Source organism: Cherax quadricarinatus, chromosome 45, assembly GCF_038502225.1.
Source record: "Cherax quadricarinatus isolate ZL_2023a chromosome 45, ASM3850222v1, whole genome shotgun sequence".
Lineage (NCBI taxonomy): Eukaryota > Metazoa > Arthropoda > Malacostraca > Decapoda > Parastacidae > Cherax > Cherax quadricarinatus.
This window is the reverse complement of record NC_091336.1, coordinates 13,792,210-13,818,875: the sequence shown is the minus strand read 5'-3', so window position 1 is coordinate 13,818,875 and position 26,666 is coordinate 13,792,210. Positions and strand designations below refer to the sequence as shown.

Sequence of the window (26,666 nt, the reverse complement as noted above, 5' to 3'; positions counted from 1 at the left end):
GTGAGCTGAGTGTACTAGCAGTCGAGCTACGGGACACCTTAATAATAATAAAAAAAAAAATGTTGTAGCAAGATATGGTTGAATTTAGACAAGTTTAAGTAGTTTTGAGTTATTGATAATAAACAAAGTCAGATCATTTCTCCAGAATGCCAGAAATACATTGCCTATTTAATGGCTTTCTTTGTGCCTACTTTTGTCTTAATTCATTTATGCCTACTGCATTCCTTGTATGGCTCAAATAAATAAAATTATAATGGCTGGTAATGTCACTGGGCAAAACTGACATATCTTGAACATTTGGAGTTTACCTGGAGTTTACCTGGAGAGAGTTTCGGGGGTCAACGCCCCCGCGGCCCGGTCTGTGACCAGGCCTCCTGGTGGATCAGCGCCTGATCAACCAGGCTGTGAATGAGTTGTCTCAGATATTTTTTATATTCCACCACAACAGATACAGATACTAATGCCGGAAAAAAAATCCCCCCCCAGTACCAACAATACCACCAGTCCGATAACATTCTTCTTTGCAAATATACAGGGTCTAAAGCCAGCAACAAACAACAAAATACCTTTCATCCGTGGACTGTTTGCAGAGGCAAAGGCAATGTTCGCGGCTTTCACTGAGACCCACATAAAGGATCACTTGGACAACGAAATATGGATCCCAGGTTACAACCTATACAGATGTGACAGAGTGAACAGGCAAAAGGGGGGGGGTTGGCCTGTACATTGCAGAGTCACTTGTTTGCACAGAACTGCTAAATGCCTCAAATGATGTAGTGGAAGTTTTAGCAGTAAAGGTCGAGAACCAAAACCTAGTCATTGTGATAGTCTACAAGCCTCCGGATGCAACATCCCAGCAATTCCAGGAACAGCTGTTAAAAATTGACCACTGTCTGGAAAACCTTCCAGCTCCTGCACCCAACATCTTGCTCCTGGGGGATTTCAACTTAAGGCACCTAAAATGGAGGAATATAGCAAATAATATTGTTGCAGTAATAACACCAGGAGGCAGCTCTGATGAAAACTCACACTCACGCGAGCTTTTAAATCTCTGCACAAAATTCAATTTAAACCAGCAAATAATGGAGCCTACTAGACTGGAGAATACACTAGACCTCATCTTCACTAACAATGATGATCTGATAAGAAATATCACCATATCAAAAACAATATACTCAGATCACAACATAATTGAGGTTCAGTCATGTATGCGCGGAGCCCCAGACCGACATAATGAGATTAGTCACGAGGGAGCATTCACCAAATTCAACTTCAATAACAAAAACATAAAGTGGGACCAAGTAAACCAAGTCCTAACCGATATAAGCTGGGAAGATATACTAAGCAACACAGACCCCAACTTATGCCTAGAACAGATTAACTCGGTAGCACTCGATGTATGCACAAGGCTTATTCCTCTAAGAAAAAGGAGGAGTAGATGTAAAACAGAAAGAGACAGGCGCTCCCTTTACAGGCGACGGAAAAGAATAACAGAGCGGCTAAAAGAGGTCAATATATCTGAAATGCGTAGGGAGACACTGGTCAGAGAAATAGCAAGCATCGAACTTAAGCTAAAAGAATCCTTTAGGAGTCAGGAATCGCGGGAAGAACTAAAAGCCATAAATGAAATCGAAAGAAACCCAAAGTATTTCTTCTCCTATGCCAAATCAAAATCGAGAACAACGTCCAGTATTGGGCCCTACTTAAACAAGATGGGTCCTACACAGATGACAACAAGGAAATGAGTGAGCTACTCAAGTCCCAATATGACTCAGTTTTTAGCAAGCCGCTAACCAGACTGAGAGTCGAAGATCAAAATGAATTTTTTATGAGAGAGCCACAAAATTTGATTAACACAAGCCTATCCGATGTTATCCTGACGCCAAATGACTTCGAACAGGCGATAAATGACATGCCCATGCACTCTGCCCCAGGGCCAGACTCATGGAACTCTGTGTTCATCAAGAACTGCAAGAAGCCCCTATCACGAGCCTTTTCCATCCTATGGAGAGGGAGCATGGACACGGGGGTCGTCCCACAGTTACTAAAAACAACAGACATAGCCCCACTCCACAAAGGGGGCAGTAAAGCAACAGCAAAGAACTACAGACCAATAGCACTAACATCCCATATCATAAAAATCTTTGAAAGGGTCCTAAGAAGCAAGATCACCACGCATCTAGAAACCCATCAGTTACACAACCCAGGGCAACATGGGTTTAGAACAGGTCGCTCCTGTCTGTCTCAACTATTGGACCACTACGACAAGGTCCTAAATGCACTAGAAGACAAAAAGAATGCAGATGTAATATATACAGACTTTGCAAAAGCCTTCGACAAGTGTGACCATGGCGTAATAGCGCACAAAATGCGTGCTAAAGGAATAACAGGAAAAGTCGGTCGATGGATCTATAATTTCCTCACTAACAGAACACAGAGAGTAGTCGTCAACAGAGTAAAGTCCGAGGCAGCTACGGTGAAAAGCTCTGTTCCACAAGGGACAGTACTCGCTCCCATCTTGTTCCTCATCCTTATATCCGACATAGACAAGGATGTCAGCCACAGCACCGTGTCTTCCTTTGCAGATGACACCCGAATCTGCATGACAGTGTCTTCCATTGCAGACACTGCAAAGCTCCAGGCAGACATCAACCAAATCTTTCAGTGGGCTGCAGAAAACAATATGAAGTTCAACGATGAGAAATTTCAATTACTCAGATATGGTAAACATGAGGAAATTAAATCTTCATCAGAGTACAAAACAAATTCTGGCCACAAAATAGAGCGAAACACCAACGTCAAAGACCTGGGAGTGATCATGTCGGAGGATCTCACCTTCAAGGACCATAACATTGTATCAATCGCATCTGCTAGAAAAATGACAGGATGGATAATGAGAACCTTCAAAACTAGGGAGGCCAAGCCCATGATGACACTCTTCAGGTCACTTGTTCTATCTAGGCTGGAATATTGCTGCACACTAACAGCACCTTTCAAGGCAGGTGAAATTGCCGACCTAGAAAATGTACAGAGAACTTTCACGGCGCGCATAACGGAGATAAAACACCTCAATTATTGGGAGCGCTTGAGGTTCCTAAACCTGTATTCCCTGGAACGCAGGAGGGAGAGATACATGATTATATACACCTGGAAAATCCTAGAGGGACTAGTACCGAACTTGCACACGAAAATCACCCACTACGAAAGCAAAAGACTTGGCAGACGATGCACCATCCCTCCAATGAAAAGCAGGGGTGTCACTAGCACGTTAAGAGACCATACAATAAGTGTCAGGGGCCCGAGACTGTTCAACTGCCTCCCAGCACACATAAGGGGGATTACCAACAGACCCCTGGCAGTCTTCAAGCTGGCACTGGACAAGCACCTAAAGTCAGTTCCGGATCAGCCGGGCTGTGGCTCGTATGTTGGTTTGCGTGCAGCCAGCAGCAACAGCCTGGTTGATCAGGCTCTGATCCACCAGGAGGCCTGGTCTCAGACCGGGCCGCGGGGGCGTTGACCCCCGGAACTCTCTCCAGGTAAACTCCAGGTAAACACAATAACTTAGAGTATGACAATAGTTCCTTTGGCAAAGCTTACACTTAATTTGGTTAGGTAAGGTATGTCAGGAAACAGGATAAATTTTCCTGATGCTGGTCTTTGTCATATGATAACCCGCTGGAGCTTTTGGTCATCTGATGGAGGCCTTCTTCTGGCTTACCTGTCCACCCCTTTAAATATTATGTTTATAATTCTAACCATCAAGCTGAGGTATGTAGTTAGGTGTACATCAGCTTGTAGTACAAACTCCCAGATGTACCTCCAGTCCAGCTGAAGCCTGGCAGCAGTGACATGCAAGAATTTGCTGTTTTGTTGGGTTGATATGCTGCTCTTTTTGCATGAAAGAATGATAATACAGGTCAGTGTAACTCACTTTAAGTTCTTTTTCGTATTATCCCTCTAACTACTAGTAAACAGCCCGAGGCTGTAATTTGCTCTCTCGTTGTCAAATCATCAGTTTAAATAATTCATCTGAGAGTCAATGTGAGATGGAATCCACAAAAGGTATACCTGGAGAGGGTTTCGGGGGTCAACGCCCCCGCGGCCCGGTCTGTGAACAGGCCTCATGGTGGATCAGGGTCTGATCAACCAGGCTGTTGCTGATGGCCGCACGCAACCCGACGTACGAACCACAGCCCGGCTGGTCAGGTAATGACTCCAGATGCCTGTCCAGTGCTTTCTTGAAGACAGCCAGGGGTCTATTGGTAATCCCCCTTAAGTATGCTGGAAGGCAGTTGAACAGTCTTGGCCCCCTGACACTTGTTGTGTTGTCTCTTATCGTGCTAGTGGCACCCCTGCTTTTCATTACGGGGATGTTGCATCGTCTGCCGAGTCTTTTGCTTTCATAAGGAGTGATTTTCGTGTTCAAGTTTGGTACTAATCCCTGTAGGATTTTCCATGTGTATATAATGATGTATCTCTCCCGCCTGCTTTCTATGTTTCTACTGTCTACAATTTTATCATCCCTGTATCTGGTTTCCAACACAAGCAATTTACAATAATAATGGTTAATGAAACTCATGAAGTTAGATCATTTATGACTGGTAGAGAATCACTTATAATTGAAGTATCAGCTTCAGATACAAGGACACACTTGATTGCAAGGATTTTTTATTATTATTATCACACTGGCCGATTCCCACCAAGGCAGGGTGGCCCGAAAAAGAAAAACTTTCACCATCATTCACTCCATCACTGTCTTGCCAGAAGGGTGCTTTACACTACAGTTTTTAAACTGCAACATTAACACCCCTCCTTCAGAGTGCAGGCGCTGTACTTCCCATCTCCAGGACTCAAGTCTGGCCTGCCGGTTTCCCTGAACCCCTTCATAAATGTTACTTTGCTCACACTCCAACAGCACGTCAAGTATTAAAAGCCATTTGTCTCCATTCACTCCTATCAAACACGCTCATGCATACCTGCTGGAAGTCCAAGCCCCTCGCACACAAAACCTCCTTTACCCCCTCTCTCCAACCTTTCCTAGGCCGACCCCTACCCCGCCTTCCTTCCACTACAGACTGATACACTCTTGAAGTCATTCTGTTTCGCTCCATTCTCTCTACATGTCCGAACCACCTCAACAACCCTTCCTCAGCCCTCTGGACAACAGTTTTGGTAATCCCGCACCTCCTCCTAACTTCCAAACTACGAATTCTCTGCATTATATTCACACCACACATTGCCCTCAGACATGACATCTCCACTGCCTCCAGCCTTCTCCTCGCTGCAACATTCATCACCCATGCTTCACACCCATATAAGAGCGTTGGTAAAACTATACTCTCATACATTCCCCTCTTTGCCTCCAAGGACAAAGTTCTTTGTCTCCACAGACTCCTAAGTGCACCACTCACTCTTTTTCCCTCATCAATTCTATGATTCACCTCATCTTTCATAGACCCATCCGCTGACACGTCCACTCCCAAATATCTGAATACATTCACCTCCTCCATACTCTCTCCCTCCAATCTGATATTCAATCTTTCATCACCTAATCTTTTTGTTATCCTCATAACCTTACTCTTTCCTGTATTCACCTTTAATTTTCTTCTTTTGCACACCCTACCAAATTCATCCACCAATCTCTGCAACTTCTCTTCAGAATCTCCCAAGAGCACAGTGTCATCAGCAAAGAGCAGCTGTGACAACTCCCACTTTGTGTGTGATTCTTTATCTTTTAACTCCACGCCTCTTGTCAAGACCCTCGCATTTACTTCTCTTACAACCCCATCTATAAATATATTAAACAACCACGGTGACATCACACATCCTTGTCTAAGGCCTACTTTTACTGGGAAATAATTTCCCTCTTTCCTACATACTCTAACTTGAGCCTCACTATCCTCGTAAAAACTCTTCACTGCTTTCAGTAACCTACCTCCTACACCATACACTTGCAACATCTGCCACATTGCCCCCCTATCCACCCTGTCATACGCCTTTTCCAAATCCATAAATGCCACAAAGACCTCTTTAGCCTTATCTAAATACTGTTCACTTATATGTTTCACTGTAAACACCTGGTCCACACACCCCCTACCTTTCCTAAAGCCTCCTTGTTCATCTGCTATCCTATTCTCCGTCTTACTCTTAATTCTTTCAATAATAACTCTACCATACACTTTACCAGGTATACTCAGCAGACTTATCCCCCTATAATTTTTGCACTCTCTTTTATCCCCTTTGCCTTTATACAAAGGAACTATGCATGCTCTCTGCCAATCCCTAGGTACCTTACCCTCTTCCATACATTTATTAAATAATTGCACCAACCACTCCAAAACTATATCCCCACCTGCTTTTAACATTTCTATCTTTATCCCATCAATCCCGGCTGCCTTACCCCCTTTCATTTTACCTACTACCTCACGAACTTCCCCCACACTCACAACTGGCTCTTCCTCACTCCTACAAGATGTTATTCCTCCTTGCCCTATACACGAAATCACAGCTTCCCTATCTTCATCAACATTTAACAATTCCTCAAAATATTCCCTCCATCTTCCCAATACCTCTAACTCTCCATTTAATAACTCTCCTCTCCTATTTTTAACTGACAAATCCATTTGTTCTCTAGGCTTTCTTAACTTGTTAATCTCACTCCAAAACTTTTTCTTATTTTCAACAAAATTTGTTGATAACATCTCACCCACTCTCTCATTTGCTCTCTTTTTACATTGCTTCACCACTCTCTTAACCTCTCTCTTTTTCTCCATATACTCTTCCCTCCTTGCATCACTTCTACTTTGTAAAAACTTCTCATATGCTAACTTTTTCTCCCTTACTACTCTCTTTACATCATCATTCCACCAATCGCTCCTCTTCCCTCCCGCACCCACTTTCCTGTAACCACAAACTTCTGCTGAACACTCTAACACTACATTTTTAAACCTACCCCATACCTCTTCGACCCCATTGTCTATGCTCTCATTAGCCCATCTATCCTCCAATAGCTGTTTATATCTTACCCTAACTGCCTCCTCTTTTAGTTTATAAACCTTCACCTCTCTCTTCCCTGATGCTTCTATTCTCCTTGTATCCCATCTACCTTTTACTCTCAGTGTAGCTACAACTAGAAAGTGATCTGATATATCTGTGGCCCCTCTATAAACATGTACATCCTGAAGTCTACTCAACAGTCTTTTATCTACCAATACATAATCCAACAAACTACTGTCATTTTGCCCTACATCATATCTTGTATACTTATTTATCCTCTTTTTCTTAAAATATGTATTACCTATAACTAAACCCCTTTCTATACAAAGTTCAATCAAAGGGCTCCCATTATCATTTATACCTGGCACCCCAAACTTACCTACCACACCCTCTCTAAAAGTTTCTCCTACTTTAGCATTCAGGTCCCCTACCACAATTACTCTCTCACTTGGTTCAAAGGCTCCTATACATTCACTTAACATCTCCCAAAATCTCTCTCTCTCCTCTGCATTCCTCTCTTCTCCAGGTGCATACACGCTTATTATGACCCACTTCTCGCATCCAACCTTTACTTTAATCCACATAATTCTTGAATTTACACATTCATATTCTCTTTTCTCCTTCCATAACTGATCATTTAACATTACTGCTACCCCTTCCTTTGCTCTAACTCTCTCAGATACTCCAGATTTAATCCCATTTATTTCCCCCCACTGAAACTCTCCTACCCCCTTCAGCTTTGTTTCGCTTAGGGCCAGGACATCCAACTTCTTTTCATTCATAACATCAGCAATCATCTGTTTCTTGCCATCCGCACTACATCCACGCACATTTAAGCATCCCAGTTTTATAAAGTTTTTCTTCTTCTCTTTTTTAGCAAGTGTCTACAGGAGAAGGGGTTACTAGCCCATTGCTCCCGGCATTTCAGTCGCCTCACACGACACGCATGGCTTACGGAGGAAAGATTCTTTTCCACTTCCCCATGGACAATAGAAGAAATAAAGAAGAACAAGAACTATTTAGAAAAAGGAGAAAAACCTAGATGTATGTATATATATATATGCATGTGCGTGTCTGTGAAGTGTGACCAAAGTGTAAGTAGGAGTAGCAAGATATCCCTGTTATCTAGCGTGTTTATGAGACAGAAAAAGATTGCAAGGATTATAGCAAACAATTCATTTTGAAGGGCGGATAACGCATGTATTGATTCATACCCAAACCTCCATATAGGAACCATCACTACAACATTATTATTATTATTATTATTATTATTATTATTATCAAGGGGAAGCGCTAAACCCGAAGGATTATACAGCGCCTGTGGGGGGGGGGATGTGGAAGGCCATCAGGCTTAATTCGGGGAACTGGAGCACAGATCCAGTTCCCTAAATCAAGAGCCACTCACCAATATCAAGGAACCTTCCTTGAGGGGATCACTAGAACAAAAATGGAACTATCAGCTACACCGGCAGGATGTTATACAATGCTTGGGGAATGAGAGATAATCAGATTTCATCCAAGGAAAGATTTCATGGTAGATACATATTTTCTTTCCAATGTTTTATCGCTGAAAAAAGCCCCATTTACTTTAAAGAACCATAACATTGTCTTCAGAATTAAGAATATATTTCAGTTAGATAAATAATGCCAGGATGCAGTCAGTCAAATGTTGAATCATCATTAGTCAGCTTTATAACCCTTGTTGCAAGCACACTGTACATTGTATGACCAGTCTGATCTATGTGACAATGTATAGAGTTAAAGCGATCTAACTTGATTTACCTAATACTCATCATAAGATATTATTTCTTTTATATTCCATCACTCGGGATGGGTTTGTACAGCGAGAAGTGTATATTGCACAATGTATATACAGCGAGGAGTATATGCAGCGAGAGGTATACATCTTACATTATACAGCAAGAAAATACATCACAATATATAGAGGCATACGTCTCGCACTATATACAGCGAGAGATGTAACTTTCACACTGCATATATAGCAAAAGGTGTCTGCATATAAAGCGAGAGATATACATATCTCAACTGATGCATGACAATAACGATAACGATAAACTGTGAAATAAAGAAATGGGGCAGTTGGTTAAATTAGGCAAGCTTTGTCATTGTCAGGAAACAGGATACGTGTTAATTGACGTAAGTCTTAGTCATATGATGACCCATTGCTGGAGCTTTAGGTCATCTAACTAACGCCTTCCGCTGGCTTACCGATCCCTTCCCCTTCCACAAATTATGGTTATGATTATAATCATTTTTTGTGACAGTTGTAATCTTAACTGTTAGGCGTTTCAACCCCTGTTAACCCTTTGGGGGCCTAGTTCCTAGGCCTTTTGTGTATCCATATGCTCTCGCGCTACCGTCCACAGGATGGATATGGGGTGCACAATAAACTAGCCACTTCGGTGGCAAAATCTAAAATCAACCCCAGGGAACTATTTTAATCTAATACAGAACAGAAAAACAGAATATCATATATATATATATATATATATATATATATATATATATATATATATATATATATATATGTATATATATATATATATATATATATTATAATCAAGGGGAAGCGCTAAACCCGGAGGATTATACAGCGCCTGGGGGGATGTGGAAGGCATTCAGGCTTAATTCGGGGAACTAGAGCACAGATCCAATTCTCTAAATCAAGAGCCCCTCACCAACATCAAGGAACCTTCCTTGAGGGGTATAATTAAAAAGCACTAAACCCACTAGGGTTTATATACACATTAAGTGTAAATCTGCACTGCGAGGTGTCTATTTCACATATCTTGTATATACAAAGAGTTTGATTTAATGCTTGAATGTGTACTCCAGTTCTTTGAATTAAACCTGAATCCCTTCCACGTCCCCCAACAGGCGCTGTATAGTTCTATGGGTTTAGCGCTTCCCCCTTGACTATAATAATAATACTTTAGTTATTAAATTTCTGTGTTAGTTTCCATGTGAATTGTTGCCTTTTATGACCCATTTACAGTGGATAGACTAAATTTGTGACGTGAAGTGTAACAGGTGAGTGCTATTTTAGCGATTTAAGTATTTTTGATATTACTTTTAGGTGGATTTTAGTCCTTGAAGACTGATATTTAGTGGACGAGCTTCAATGTCAAGACAACAAGTAAAGCACCGAGGTTTATTTATTCCTGCCCCTCAAGGAAGGTTCCTTGATGTTGGTGAGGGGCTCTTGATTTAGGGAATTGGATCTGTGCTCCAGTTCCCCGAATTAAGCCTGAATGCCTTCCACATCCCCCCCCCCCAGGCGCTGTATATCCTCCGGGTTTAGCGCTTCCCCATTGATTATAATAATAATAATTATTTATTCCTGAAAAAGCTTCCCATTCCCCAGGATGGGGAATGGGAAGAAGTCAGGGCTCGAGGAAAGGGAGACTAGCTCCAATTCCTTAGCTAGAGTATGACAGGTTAGCCTTATAAGTGGTACAGGGACGGTTTAAGCGAGTAAGGTGGGTATATGAGGGACATACAGAGTGGCACACACCAAGTCACTTTAAGCTTCCCTGGCTCTACTACACCATCACAACACTGCGCGGAGCAACACGTAAAGTAGTGCCTCGTGAAACCTCTCAATTATCTCTCCGAAGGGAGAAGAATACAAAGGTATAACATTAAATTAGCCAGGGCATGTGTTTGTGTTGCCTTCAGGAGAAAAAATAAATTCATGCGAAGTTGAAGTGGTTCTATAGAACATATAATTGTTAGGGGCGGGCGGAGGAGGAAATGGGCGAAAGGTTGTTGTGTGGTTGATCCTGAGGGGTGGAACGTCATTGTTGATATTTTGTGCGTTTGGGCATTTAATTTTCATTTTAAGCCTTCAGTAACGCTCATTTATAAAGGTAAGCGCCGAGAACTGCATGTAATGCTCGAGAAATTACTGGGAATTGGCTTAAAATGGCGTGAGAGATAAAAGTGGTGGTAAACATTTTGTTGTGTCTTCCGTCCTCCCGTCACTTCAAGACCAGCTGATCACACCTCTGTCTCGGAGGCCTCCACTAATATTACTCTCACCATCTTTATATAACACTAATTGCTACCCGTTTCCAGCAGTATGTTTGATATATTAATGCCCGTCGAGCTCGTGCTTTCTACATTAAGTGTATTTCTACGTCATTACTAATGGACATTGAACTTCAAACTTTAAAAGTTTTTCTTTTATGTGGCTCTTTTTTTTAGTATTGGGACAATAGCGTGTAGGAAAATGAACTGTTCTATGTATTATGCGTTGAAGAGTTGTGATTTTTTATTCTTAGACCTGAAATGCTCTACTTGCATACATTCACTAACGAGGAATGTACGGTTCTTCATTATATTTAATTATCAAGTGAGAAGCTTCAGACAGTGTTAAATCAGTTTTAACCAAAAGTTGAACAAATATATGTTTGACATTTATAAGAAAAAATCTTAAATATTTTAATTGCCTGGCTATTTTTATGGCTGTCTTGGTACAGCAGAGGCTTTGTATATGGGAATTTATAACATTTGAATATTTATTAATACATTCAGGTCTATATGCATTCAAGTGGAGACTCGCATGATGGTTAATATGGACTTTTTGAAATTGTGTAATAGTTCTTGCTAGATCAAAAAAATAAAAGGTAAATTTTTACTATTGATCATTTTGTGCATTATAGTACATTAATTTGTATTCATAAAATTATATCCTATTCAAGTTTTAGTGGTATGTTACAGATGTATCAAATTGGTGGTAGATTGTTAAAAGCTGTAAAGAATTTTTATGAGTAAGGCTCCTTAAGGTCTGTAGGAGTATATAAAAGTAAGTGGGCCTTAGAGATCATTATATTAATGGTATACAGTATCTGCAAGTACAGTAGATGAATAAGGGGCCTATGTAACAGTTTAGTATCTATTGCTTTAACATTTTGCCTGCTCAGCAGGCTTCTTCAGTTGAAAGATGTAACGTTGTATGTTGGCAAGTGTTTCTTTGAAAGATGAAGTGAATTGCAGAGGAAAGTTTATCAGTGGATGAAAAGGGAAAGTATCAGTGGAGCTTGATCAGTATGAGGTGCAAATATTAGGTAGAGAATAATGATTTGAAGAAATAAGACTTATATGATGGTTTGGAAAATGTAATTCAGGGAGTGCAGGAGGATATATATAGATGGCTTTGTCATTTAGAATGGATAGAGCAAGATAGGCTTACCAAGTGGGAGTATAAATCTGGAGTGAATGGAAGGTGGTTTAGGGAAGATCCCAAAAGGGATTAGAAAGTGAAGGTTTTGAAAGGTAGGAGCTTAAGTATGCATGTGCAAGTGTGTTAGATCAGATTGAGTGGAGATGGTTTTTTGGGAGTTGATGCACTGTTGAGTTTGAGCAAGGTAACATCTGTAAAGGGATTTGGGATGCTAGTTAGCCTGACTTGGGCTTTGGATGTCTGAAGTACAGTACAGTATCGTATAAATGTGTACTACAGTATAATCTCTGTTTGAACGTACCAGATCTTAGACAAACCTGAGTCCAACAGTTTTGTTCAGGAAAAATTTACCTAGTCTTTGAACATTTTTCTGGAGTCTGAATGTGCCAACTTGTTTAAAATTCAGTTGATTCAAAAGTGCTTTGAAGTGACCTCTGACACTGACTTAACTCTGAGGCTTTTGAAAGTCAGTGCTGTATAATCTCTATGGGTTTAGTGCTCCCCTATGATGATGATAATGGAAGAGTCAGTTCAGCATTCTTCATTATGTGAGGCTGATAATTAAGCCTGGGAAGTAACTGTTTCAGGCACCAAACTTTCCACAGTTTGAACTAAGCTATCAACAATAAAAAATATTGAATTTTATTACAAGAAAGTAAACTGGTGACAAGTGTTCAAAAGTTACTGGGGGGGGGGGGGAAAGACAGAATTTGATAAAATGCTTGGATAAAAACCTGCAGTCTGTGAAAAAATAAGTATGAGCTTTGATCACTAAATTTTATTAAATTTTTAACTATAATAATCACTCATATTATTCAATAAAAATAATGGATGACCCAATTTTATTACTCTTATTTAGATTGAGAAAATTTTTCAAGATTTCTCATGAAAGACTAATCTGGAAACCATAAAACTTAAGGAGGAATGAAATTCAGATTATTATAGTTGATTGAGAGATCTTTTTGTTTGAAAGATAAATACTAACATTGATAAAAGGTGAAATGTCCTCATGCTATGACAGGTATGTTATTAGCAAGGTGAGTGCACCTGATAATGTTCCTAATTTATATAATTTCACTTGATAGGGAAGAGAAAATCTGAGTGTGTTTGCAGGTGATGCCAAGATCCTATGCAAAATAAGTACTGTACTCTAAATTCATGTAAAAGGATTGATGCGATGAGAAAATGGAGGGATAGGTGGATGTAATTTTATGTAGATAATTGCCATGTAATGAAAATAAGAACAAGTGGTAACAGGCCACATGATGGAGGTAAATTGTGATAAAATAATATTAAAGAGGGAGAGTTAAGAGTCATCTAAAATCTTTGAAAAATTAATTCATAGACGGATCTATTCCTACCTCGTTTCACACAGCATATTAAACCCTTGTCAGTTTGGATTCAGGAATAATAAAAGCACAAATGACACTATCATACACATGCTAGAACTAATATATACCACACTTGAAAAGAAAGAAGTCCCACTGGGCATTTTCATTGATTTACGTAAAGCATTCGATACAGTCGACCATGAACTACTGTACTCCAAATTAATGCACTATGGTATCAGAGGCCACTCCCTCAACTACCTAAAGTCATACCTTAGTAACAGAACTCAATATGTACACGGTCAGATTTACGTGTCAGCGTGCCTCGTTGTGCTCCGGGTTTTCTCGTGTTTACACGGTCGCTCTTACGTGCTAGAACTTTAATTTGTGCCATCAATCCTATACGATACATCCCTCTAGCACCTGGAACCAATCTTGGGCGGAAAACATTATATACCGAGTCAAAAAAGGAGAATTAGTGTGCACTACCTAGCAGAATACCACCTGGTGGTTCACACTTACACTCACTCACCCATTTGACCAAAAACAAATATTAATCTCAATCTTAAAATAATGAATCCTATGATACTCCAATACTGAAACTATGTACTGTGCCAAAACAAAAGCATTCACATTGCTAAACTCACAAACTAGTATTTAGTCACTTAGCCATAATACCAACTTACCTCATAATTTGTAATATTTTAAAATAAAGAATTAAACTAAGTCTGCCCGAAATGCCTAGCCATGCTAGGCGTTCTAGTGGTACACTGTAATCATTATTTAACTACATGTAAACCACACAACAACCAAATTCTGTAAATTCAACATTGTAATCTTTATAGAGAATAAACTTTGAATTTGAATTTGAATTTGAGTTTACTGCCAGAGGGGAATCATAGGCCTGTGTTCCGTGTGCAAAATAATAATAATAGAACTTTTCTTTGTCAGAGGAAAGAAAGTTTCCCTGATAACATTGTGTATACATAGTGTATAGTGTATACTACAGTGGTTCCCTAGTATATAGATGATAAAGGCTAAAGTGTCATTTGAAAACAGGTGAATTTGTAAATGAAGTGATAAGCCTATAGAGGCAGGTGCCAGAAGTCGCCAGAAACTTACCACAGTGGTCAGCTGTTTTAATAATCTTCCTGGCCTGCTAGTGTACTCGCATATAATCTAGTGATACCAGTGAATAGCAGAATACAGTGTTGTAGTAGCAACTAACCAGTATTTTAATGGTACTTAGTGGAGTGGAGTGACTTTCATTAGTTTCTTTTTTCTTGAAATACCAGACGTATACTGTGAATTTCATATAACCTGTAGTAGCCAGCGGTCGCAATATACACAACGAGAAGCAATTATTACTACAGAAAAAGCGTCCTTCCTCCAAAATTTCCGCCAGTCAACTATAGTGATAATATAGCATTTATTGTGGTGGAGACGAAAAAAACTAGAAAAGCTAGATACAGCGATTGATAAACAAGGGTTGAGGCTCGACCATTCATCACTGTAGGAGCTGCCAGAAATCACCGGTTCTTCAACACGCAAGTTATACTTTTGTATCAATCAAATCACATATTACTCGGGTAGATAATTTCAAGTAGATCCTTCATGTGTTAGCCCAAATCACCGACCAGTATGTTTTAAATAAGTGACCCACTGATCAGATCAGACTGGTCCGAACCCTCGACTGGTCCGAACCCTCGACTGGTCCGAACCCTTGATGGTCTGAACCCTTGACTGGTTACAAACGGATTCGTTGGACAATAAAGCAGACTGTAAACGGATGGGGTTGTAGGCACCCTTATCAAACACAAACAATAAATATAAATCAGGAACGTACACGGTAAGCTGTCCAATGTACAAGTACAGTTAGAAATAGAAATACAAATAGCTAGAGCTTCATTTAAGGAGGTTATTAATAGAGTATTCAAGAGGTTGCTAGTAGAATTACAGTAAATCAACCATTCAAATCATTATGAAGCTCTGTGTAGTCTGCAGTCAATCAAACAAACGGGCTTCCACATGGATAAATTGTCATTTTTGTGGAAATTGGTGTCACGCCCCTTGTGCAGATATCCAAGAACTAGCTACAAGCAGTATTAAAACAGGGAAGTGTTTTTGGGTATGCCCAAATGAGATAAATCTGTGGACTAAAATCACAAGGGTATTAAAAGAGGATAACATCAAAGCTGCTTTCATAGAAAACCTGGAAGCTTTCTACAACAGATGGGAACATAAAAAGTCTGGGCTGAATGGTACTGCCCTTGATACTGGCCATGTAGTCAGAAACTGTAAGGCTGGAGGTGATGTCCTGGTAGTCAGTAAATGTGGGGCTGATAGTGCTGTCCTGGGAGACAGTAATGGTGAAGCTGGAGGTGCTGTCCTGGGAGACAGTAATGGTGAAGCTGGAGATTTTGTCCAGGTAGTCAGGAATTATACGCAGGAAGGAATTCATATAAATGACCTCATAGGGGACAGGAGCCGTAGTGGGGAAACAAATGTAGTCAAAGATAAGATAAAACCAATATTGCAAACTAGAAATACCACAGGAAATAGCAAACAAGAGGACTCCACTAGCAATAGTGAGGATATATTACCAAAAACAACTGGTGGGAGCTCCATTGTTGGTGCTAGGGAGGATAGGAATAAGACAGGGAAACATGCACCAACAGGGAATACAGTCACAGAAACCCAAGGCAAATGGAAACCATGCCTGTGCACATACTATGCACTTGGTATCTGCAGACATGGGAAATCTGGAAACACAGACGGGACGTGCAACTATGACCACCCTAGAAAATGCCGTGCCCATATGACAACAGGAAAATGCAAACTCCCTTCCTGTAAGCTTTTTCACCCTGAAATGTGTACCTCTTCAGTACAGGAAAGACTGTGCTATAACTTAAATTGCCAGGCACACCATCTAAAGGGGACAAAAAGATACAAAACATCCAGGCCATGGGAAAACCTGGGTAGCCACAGCCACTCAAGAGGGAGAGGGTTTTTAGTGCCAGGAAGGAAAAAAAAAACTGGCAGGAAATGGCAGAAATCATACACCAAATCCAGTCATTCCTGGAGTGGAACCACAGTCGATGGCTTCCACTCCAAACCAACAGGTACAGATACTAATGCCGGAAAAAATTCCCCCCCCCCCAGTACCAACAATACCACCAGTCCGATGACATTCTTCTTTGCAAATATACAGGGTCTAAAGCCAGCAACAAACAAAATACCTTTCATCCGTGGACTGCTTGCAGAGGCAAAGGCAATGTTCGTGGCTTTCACTGAGACCCACATAAAGGATCACTTGGACAACGAAATATGGATCCCAGGTTACAACCTATACAGATGTGACAGAGTGAACAGGCAAAAGGGGGGGGGGGGTTGGCCTGTACATTGCAGAGTCACTTGTTTGCACAGAACTGCTTAATGCCTCAAATGATGTAGTGGAAGTTTTAGCAGTAAAGGTCGAGAACCAAAACCTAGTCATTGTGGTAGTCTACAAGCCTCCGGATGCAACATCCCAGCAATTCCAGGAACAGCTGTTAAAAATTGACCACTGTCTGGAAAATCTTCCAGCTCCTGCACCCAACATCTTGCTCCTGGGGGATTTCAACTTAAAGCACCTAAAATGGAGGAATATAGCAAATAATATTGTTGCAGTAATACCACCAGGAGGCAGCTCTGATGAAAACTCACACTCACACGAGCTTTTAAATCTCTGCACAAAATTCAATTTAAACCAGCAAATAATAGAGCCTACTAGACTGGAGAATACACTAGACCTCATCTTCACTAACAATGATGATCCGATAAGAAATGTCACCATATCAAAAACAATATACTCAGATCACAACATAATTGAGGTTCAGACATGTATGCGTGGAGCCCCAGACCGACATAATGAGATCAGTCACGAGGGAGCATTCACCAAATTCAACTTCAATAACAAAAACATGGTGGGACCAAGTAAACCAAGTCCTAACCAATATAAGCTGAGAAAATATACTAAGCAACACAGACCCCAACTTATGCCTAGAACAGATTAACTTGGTGGCACTCGATGTATGCACAAGGCTTATTCCTCTAAGAAAGAGGAGTAGATGTAAAATAGAAAGAGACAGGCGCTTCCTTTACAGGCGACGGAAAAGAATAACAGAGCGGCTAAAAGAGGTCAATATATCTGAAATGTGTAGGGAGACACTGGTCAGAGAAATAGCAAGCATCGAACTTAAGCTAAAGGAATCTTATAGGAGTCAGGAATCGCGGGAAGAACTAAAAGCCATAAATGAAATCGAAAGAAACCCAAAGTATTTCTTCTCCTATGCCAAATCAAAGTCGAGAACAACGTCCAGTATTGGGCCCCTACTTAAACAAGATGGGTCCTACACAGATGACAGCAAGGAAATGAGTGAGCTACTCAAGTCCCAATATGATGACTCGGTTTTTAGCAAACCGCTAACCAGACTGAGAGTCGAAGATCAAAATGAATTTTTTATGAGAGAGCCACAAAATTTGGTTAACACAAGCCTATCCGATGTTATCCTGATGCCAAATGACTTCGAACAGGCGATAAATGACATGCCCATGCACTGCCCCAGGGCCAGACTCATGGAACTCCGTGTTCATCAAGAACTGCAAGAAGCCCCTATCACGAGCCTTTTCCATCCTATGGAGAGGGAGCATGGACACGGGGGTCATCCCACAGTTACTAAAAACAACAGACATAGCCCCACTCCACAAAGGGGGGAGTAAAGCAACAGCAAAGAACTACAGACCGATAGCACTAACATCCCATATCATAAAAATCTTTGAAAGGGTCCTAAGAAGCAAGATCACCATCTAGAAACCCATCAGTTACACAACCCAGGGCAACATGGGTTTAGAACAGGTCGCTCCTGTCTGTCTCAACTATTGGATCACTACGACAAGGTCCTAGATGCACTAGAAGACAAAAAGAATGCAGATGTAATATATACAGACTTTGCAAAAGCCTTCGACAAGTGTGACCATGGCGTAATAGCGCACAAAATGCGTGCTAAAGGAATAACAGGAAAAGTCGGTCGATGGATCTATAATTTCCTCACTAACAGAACACAGAGAGTAGTCGTCAACAGAGTAAAGTCCGAAGGCAGCTACGGTGAAAAGCTCTGTTCCACAAGGCACAGTACTCGCTCCCATCTTGTTCCTCATCCTCATATCCGACATAGACAAGGATGTCAGCCACAGCACCGTGTCTTCCTTTGCAGATGACACCCGAATCTGCATGACAGTGTCTTCCATTGCAGACACTGCAAGGCTCCAGGCGGACATCAACCAAATCTTTCAGTGGGCTGCAGAAAACAATATGAAGTTCAACGATGAGAAATTTCAATTACTCAGATATGGTAAACACGAGGAAATTAAATCTTCATCAGAGTACAAAACAAATTCTGGCCACAAAATAGAGCGAAACACCAACGTCAAAGACCTGGGAGTGATCATGTCGGAGGATCTCACCTTCAAGGACCATAACATTGTATCAATCACATCTGCTAGAAAAATGACAGGATGGATAATGAGAACCTTCAAAACTAGGGAGGCCAAGCCCATGATGACACTCTTCAGGTCACTTGTTCTATCTAGGCTGGAATATTGCTGCACACTAACAGCACCTTTCAAGGCAGGTGAAATTGCTGACCTAGAAAATGTACAGAGAACCTTCACGGCACGCATAATGGAGATAAAACACCTCAATTACTGGGAGCGCTTGAGGTTCCTAAACCTGTATTCCCTGGAACGCAGGCGGGAGAGATACATGATTATATACACCTGGAAAATCCTAGAGGGACTAGTACCGAACTTGCACATGAAAATCACTCACTACGAAAGCAAAAGACTTGGCAGACGATGCAACATCCCCCCAATGAAAAGCAGGGGTGTCACTAGCACGTTAAGAGACCATACAATAAGTGTTCAACTGCCTCCCAGCATACATAAGGGGGATTACCAACAGACCCCTGGCAGTCTTCAAGCTGGCACTGGACAAGCACCTAAAGTCGGTTCCTGACCAGCCGGGCTGTGGCTCGTACGTTGGTTTGCGTGCAGCCAGCAGCAACAGCCTGGTTGATCAGGCTCTGATCCACCAGGAGGCCTGGTCACAGACCGGGCCGCGGGGGCGTTGACCCCCGGAAGTCTCTCCAGGTAAACTCCAGGTATGTGTATGCAAATGATGCAAACTCCTCCACCCAACCAATCACAGTAGGAGTCCCACAAGGAAGTGTCCTTGGACCACTCCTCTTTCTCATCTACATCAATGATCTACCAAATGCATCACAGTTACTCAAACCCATATTATTTGCAGATGACACTACATATGTATTTTCCCACCCAAATGCAATCATACTAGCAAAGACAGTCAGTGCTGAATTACAGAAAATATCTGCCTGGATGATGACTAACAAACTTACCCTGAACACTGATAAAACCTATTTCATTCAGTTTGGAAACAAAGCTGCAAATGATCCAATTAACATTACGCTAAATGGATCATCAGTCACAAGACTCACAGAGGGAAAATTCCTAGGTATCCACCTTGACAGTAGCCTTAAGTTCCGGACACACATACAACAAATCACCAAGAAAATCTCCAAAACCGTAGGCATACTATCAAAAATAAGGTACTACGTTCCACAATCAGCTCTCCTGGCACTGTACCATTCACTCATATACCCTTATCTTACATACGGAATTTGTGCATGGGGATCAACAACATCCAATCAACTAAAACCCCTAATAACCCAGCAAAAGGCAGCAGTAAGAATAACAAATTCCCACTTCTGCCAGCATACTCCACCAATTTTCAAAAGTCTGAATCTGCTTACCATTAAGAACATCCATGCTTATTCATGTGCTTACTACATACACAGAACAATACACGCAAATATAAACCCCCCACTCAAACTTTTCCTCACCAACCTAAACAGGACACATGACCACAACACAAGATACAGATCTGTTTTTGATATACCTCGTGTCCATATCACACTGTGTAAAAACTCTATGCACATAAAGGGCCCCAAAATATGGAATTCATTACCAGAAGATTTTAAAGTAACCCAGTCTGAAAATCAATTTAAGATTTTTCTCAAAAGCCACTTAATCACCCTAGACTAAATGCTAAATACTCAGTACACATTTACTCACTTATGTACTCCCACATCATAACTGAAACAATCACATTGAACCTTTTATCCATTGTTGACAGGAATATAATTGAATCATTGTTTTTCACAAAAGCATTTTGGAATATAAATATATCTTTATATTATACAAATTTTGATTCATTTATAATTATTATTATACTGTACAACTATGAAATAATTACTTTCCTACTGTACAACTATGATATACTACTCCTTAGTATTAAGTAGAATGTAAGCCAATAATGTTAAGTTGGCCCATAATGCCTAGGCATAATAGAGGCTCTCTTTGTATTGCAACCCACTATTGTATATACACAATCTCAATGTACTGTTTGCAAAGACATTAAATAAATAAATAAAATTGTGACTGGAGATAATGAAGTTGTGAAAAATGTGTATTCTCGAGGCCTGGTCACAGACCGGGCCATAGGGGCACTGACCCCCAAAACCCCCGCAAGGTATACACTGGCCAGTCTTTAAATTATGGTGGCTGTGATATTTGATGGATAAAAGCTGAAAAACCTGTATAATTTTTTTTTTTCCCTCTCGAGAAGTTGGCTGTCTCCTACCGAGGCAGGGTGACCCAAAAAGAAAGAAAATCCCCCAAAAGAAAATACTTTCATCATCATTCAACACTTTCACCTCACTCACACATAATCACTGTTTTTGCAGAGGCATTCAGACATGACAGTTTAGAAGTCCCTCCAAACCATCAATATCACAAACCCCTCTTTTAAAGTGCGGGCATTGTACGTACTTCCCATTTCCAGGACTCGAGTCCGGCTAACCGGTTTTCCCAAAATCCCTTCACTAAATATTACCTTGCTCACGCTCAAACAGCTCATCAGGTCCCAAAACCATTCTTCTCCAGTCACTTCTATCTAACACGCTCATACACACTTGCTGTTAGGCCAAAATTAGAATACAGGTATGCTGTGGTACAGTGTTATCTAAAAATTGTCGAAACGGCACAAATGACTCATTACGATTGTGACTGGATGTTAACATGTAAATAGTTCATTACCACTGTAACTTGTTCAGTCCCTGGACCCATTATGTACGTCTGTAATCTTGTGACTACTACCCACAGGATGGGTATGAGTGCATAATAAAAATGTTAAACTAACTAGCTAGCTCACTAGAAAAATTCCAGAGACAAGTGACAAATTAAATATAACTGCTATAGATTAAAACAAATTTATATGATTATTTAAATCCTGAAGATGAGTATAATTGCTTTTGTAGTTACAAATGGATTAGTAACAGCATACAGCCGGTTTAGTGCTTTATTTGATCATAATAATAATAACAGCATACATGTCCTAACACTTTTTTCCTTGTAGGAGTAAATTCTTCTTGCCCTGTTGCTTTGCACAACTGTAAAGATCATCAGGTCACTCCGGCAGTACAACATATCTTGATTGATTGCTCTGTTCCTTCAGTATCACACCAAAATTTCAGACGTATTCCCCAACACCCTGATGTCCTTGCATAGTCTGCTCTGCTCTGTGGCTGTCCCACCTTTGCAGCAGAGAAACATTGCACGCTTAACTGACACTAGTTTGCTTCTCTAATTGTAATCACCATCCTTTATAATAATAATAATCATAATAATTTCTATTTCTATCAAGTACAATATACAGTTGATTTAGGAATAGTTGACATTATTTCCATAAAGAACCCCAGGTTATGCAGAGCATTTCAGGCATACTTAAAATCAACTTAAAACTACTGGAAGATTAATTTGATTTACAAGAATGCTAACATTTTCAGTCTTTGACGTTAGCTCAAACACTTTGGTTTGTGATTGATATTTTATGGATTTTTTGTAAAACATTTTATAACGTAATGTTCTCTCAGCATGTCTGCACATCTGCCTCTTCCACAGCTTGTCCTCTCTAAGTCTCTCCCCACTTCAGTGTGCAGTACTGTATGACCCTTTGGGTTTAACACTTTCAGTAAATATAGCGCATAACAATATGTTCTTGCATTTGGGAAGCGTGCTGTAGGATACTAACACAGTGCAATAATGTCCAAATAATAACATACCGTTACTGTACTCAAAACGGACAGCAATGCACTTTCAACAAGGTAGATGCTGTTGGCACTGGGTCCATATACAGACATATTTTTGAAAAGTTCTTTAACTATATTACTTTATAGTTGAATACAGAATACCAAAATTCAATTTCATAAACTAAGATTTTTCATTGTTAGATCTAAAAGATCATAAAAAATCTGCTTTTGACTAGTTTCTACCAACACATTATTAACTCAACAGCATGTTCTGTATTGAACTTAAATATTTTGAAATATTTTTAAGGAAAAATAATTATATCCCTCTAGTTCCTCAGCAATTGTGGCTCTCATAATAAAGTGAATGTTTAGTGTAGGTAATGAGGTTTTTTATTAAAATAATTTATTAGTTTGACTCTTTTCAAGTGGGAGGGGGGAGTTCCTTGATGCTGATAAAAAGCTCCTCATCCAAGGAATTAAGCTACCCACCCTTCAGGCTCTATGAATTTAGCACTTGCACCCTAATATAATAATACAGTACAGTGAAACCTCAGTTTTTGTGATTAATTTGTTCCAGAAAGTCTGAGGAAAACCGAATCGTATGAAAACTGAAGCAATATTTCCCAAAAGAAATAATGTAAATCCAATTAATCTTTTCCAGACACCCAAAAATATTAACAAAACACACATTTTATAGAGAATAACTGTACTAGTTTTACATACAGAAAACAATGAGAAATAAATGTACAGTAAATGACTAATGAAATGGATAAATGAACATTTAACATCATTATGGATTATTAGGAAATGTTTTTGGATGAATTCGCAGAGTAATGCTCACTTGATGAGAAACAAAGCCAGACTGAGTCGGAATGCGTGTGATGTTTTGTGTGGGCGCGGGCAGGCAGACACGTTTGGTACGGCAGACCACTGTCAACTCAACGAAAACAGAGCGGGTGAATGAAAACTGGAACAAAATTTTGACGAAAAAAGTTGTCAAAAACTGAATTCAACGAAAATCAGGGCAAACAAAAACTGAGGTTCCACTGTACTACGAAATGTGTCAGTTGACCAATTTTTATAAATTGGTTTTGCTTAGTAGTCGAGTGTTGTGTATGGATTAATAGGGTACAGTAGTGAGTAATCAGCTTTTGTAAAGTCATATAATTTTTGGTTCTGTTACATATTAGTCATGAATGTTGGATGTTAATTTATTGGATTTATTGCTTTATACAGTATTTTATACATTAGTGTGTACTAATAATTCCTCATATTTGTTACTGTATTTTCAAATTACAGGTCGGCCATCACTAATCTGGCAATCAGTTATCCAGTTCCATCAGCAATCCCGCACTAATTTCGGCTAGCATAATTTCAGATTTCATCATTATACTGACTCAAATCATTATACTGACTCAGTAACTGTGCAGTTGGTTGTAAATCCACAGCAGCAAGCCAGTGGAGTAGAAAGCAGTGATGAAAATGAGGAAGATGTAGCAGAAAGAGTCTCTATTGATAGGTTAATTAAGTGTATTCTAACCTAACCACTCTGTAATCCGGCAAACTCACTAATCCGGCACACTACACGTCCCAATGATGCCAGATTAGTGATGGCTGACCTGTACTTGAAATTAATTTCTAATATGCAGTGCTGATTGGGTTCCTTTTTGAGATTCAACTTTTAGTTACATGTTAGGATAGCAGGTTCCAGTGAAGCAGGTGAAACATGTCTTCACTTGCAGGGTTTCTAATCACATGATGTGAATAAGCAAAGCTCCTTAGGAAACAACCCCAAATATTGCAACAGAGTCCCGAGGCAATAATAGTAGATGTAATAAGTAAATATTTTGGTATTCATTACTCATTTCAACAGTCCAAGAATAGTAGCAAACAAGAATACAAATGAGGACTTTACAATATTTATTTCGGCTTGTACACAAAAATGTATACAAAAATAGTTAAATAAATTATCATACAAAGCAGTATCTGTGTAGGTTACCTAGGATAACCTCAAAAAGTTAGTGATTTATTTCCATTGGGATCCTTGAAGGTGACAAAATTTCTTGTAAATTGACATGGCTGTATTTATTATCTTTTCATTTTTTTTTTTTTTTTTTTTTTGTATAGATAAGTCAGGATGGCACAGAGAGGAGGTGCACAACGACCCAGTGGTGGTGGCCAGGGCAAGATCTGTCAATTCAAATTGGTGTTACTGGGTGAATCTGCAGTTGGAAAGTCTTCTCTTGTTTTAAGATTTGTTAAAGGTCAATTCCATGAATACCAAGAATCTACCATTGGTGGTAAGTGTGCTATATTGCATTTATTAAACCATGTTGTAACTAGATCAAAATATTTAAGAAGTATCTTATAAAGTATTATATGATTTTTGTGTTGCAAGGAATGGGTTGTGATAGTTATGAACTATAAAGTGATGAGGAAATTACAATAATTGTGGACTTGAGTACGTATTTTGATCATGTGCAAAATGAATAAAAGTTTCTATATGCTGTATCTTGTATCTTTTAAATTGTTTCACATTTTACTGAAGAGTTCTACTTGTTACAGCGGCCTTCTTGACACAGACAGTATGTTTGGATGATACCACAGTCAAATTTGAGATCTGGGACACAGCTGGACAAGAAAGGTATCATAGTCTAGCTCCTATGTATTACCGTGGTGCTCAGGCAGCAATTGTCGTCTATGATATCACAAATCAGGTAAGTCTTATGGGTGTTGGTAATTTAACTTGTACAGTATAATGAAACTAGGGCTTTTGTATGCGAAGAACAATGATGGTACTGTATATGCTAGCCCTCTTAAGTAAAATTTAATAAACTTGTGATGCAATGCAGTTCTTACAGTACAGTATGGATGTAAATGTGAAACAATATACTGTGCAGTATTTGAGCTTATGTATATGATAGGGAATACTATACTGTAGTAAAAAAAAATTCTGGCAGGTTTAATAATTAAGTAGGTAAATTATGAAGCTGAATTTATTCACTTTTTTAACCATTTCATTGTCCAGACCCCCAATCTGAAACTTGTCCACAGTGTCCAAGAATTAAAAAAAAAAAAATCTTATGAAATAGTAGAGAATCTTTTTCTGAAGGTAATAAAACAAAGTATGAAGTTTGATCGAAAATTGGTGAAATTATGCTTTCATGAATTTTGCTGTGTCAGCAGTATTTACGCATTGGCGATTTTGCCCAGTTTGATTCATATTTTAGGCCAATTACATTGCTCCAGTAGACCAAATCCGGTTTAATCCTTTAAGGGTTGAGACCCCTGATCTCAAACTTGCACTCAGGGTCAAAGAATATTAAAAAAAAATTATTTTATGAAATGATAGAGAATATTTTTTGATGGTAATGAAACCAAAAGTACAAAATTTAATGGAAAATTTACAGAATTACTCTCTCATAAAGTTAGCGGTCTCAGCCATATTTAGGCATAGGCGATTTCACCCACTTTGTGCCCCATTTTTGGCCAATTTCATTGTTTCAGTAGACCAAATTCATAGCTATTTTGCTAGTATTCTTTCTATAACATCAATTGAGTACAAGAAACTGCCCATTTACATATTTCGACTACCTAATAAAGTTATCAGAAATTGGAAATTTGGCCAATTTCACAAAATTCAAAAATTGCCAATTTAGAAAAAAACATTTCTTCTGTTCCTTAGTCACGAAAAAACATTTCTTCTGTTCCTTAGTCACATCTCAGGCCTCTCTTTTATTATACTTCCTTTCCATTTTGAATTTTTATTCACACAAAAATAGAACATTTACTGTTATGCAGACTACTGCATTATTGTAATAATTGTATAAATGTTGGTGCATTCCTAAATGAGTATGAGGCTTGCCGATTGGATGCGTATTGGACATGTGATGTCATTTGTTTACTCTTGAATATCTGCAAAAATTGAAC

General features: G+C 39.6%; 1 protein-coding gene across 4 annotated transcripts in view; it reads left to right on the top strand.

The window, feature by feature from the left end:
- The first annotated feature begins 10,498 nt into the window (after positions 1-10,498).
- Positions 10,499-26,666, top strand: part of Rab5 (RAS oncogene family member Rab5) — a 50,404-nt gene continuing 34,236 nt past the window's right edge. For 2 of the 4 annotated variants that reach the window (XM_053785143.2, XM_053785142.2), the window contains exons 1-3: positions 10,728-10,886; positions 24,864-25,036; positions 25,302-25,453. In XM_053785143.2, coding sequence (XP_053641118.1) covers positions 24,874-25,036; positions 25,302-25,453 — 315 coding nt within the window. In that variant the 5' untranslated portion in view covers positions 10,728-10,886; positions 24,864-24,873. Of the gene's footprint in view, positions 10,651-10,727; positions 10,887-11,072; positions 11,097-24,863; positions 25,037-25,301; positions 25,454-26,666 lie in introns of those variants that run through there. The other 2 variants (XM_053785144.2, XM_053785145.2) reach the window with 2 other exon arrangements.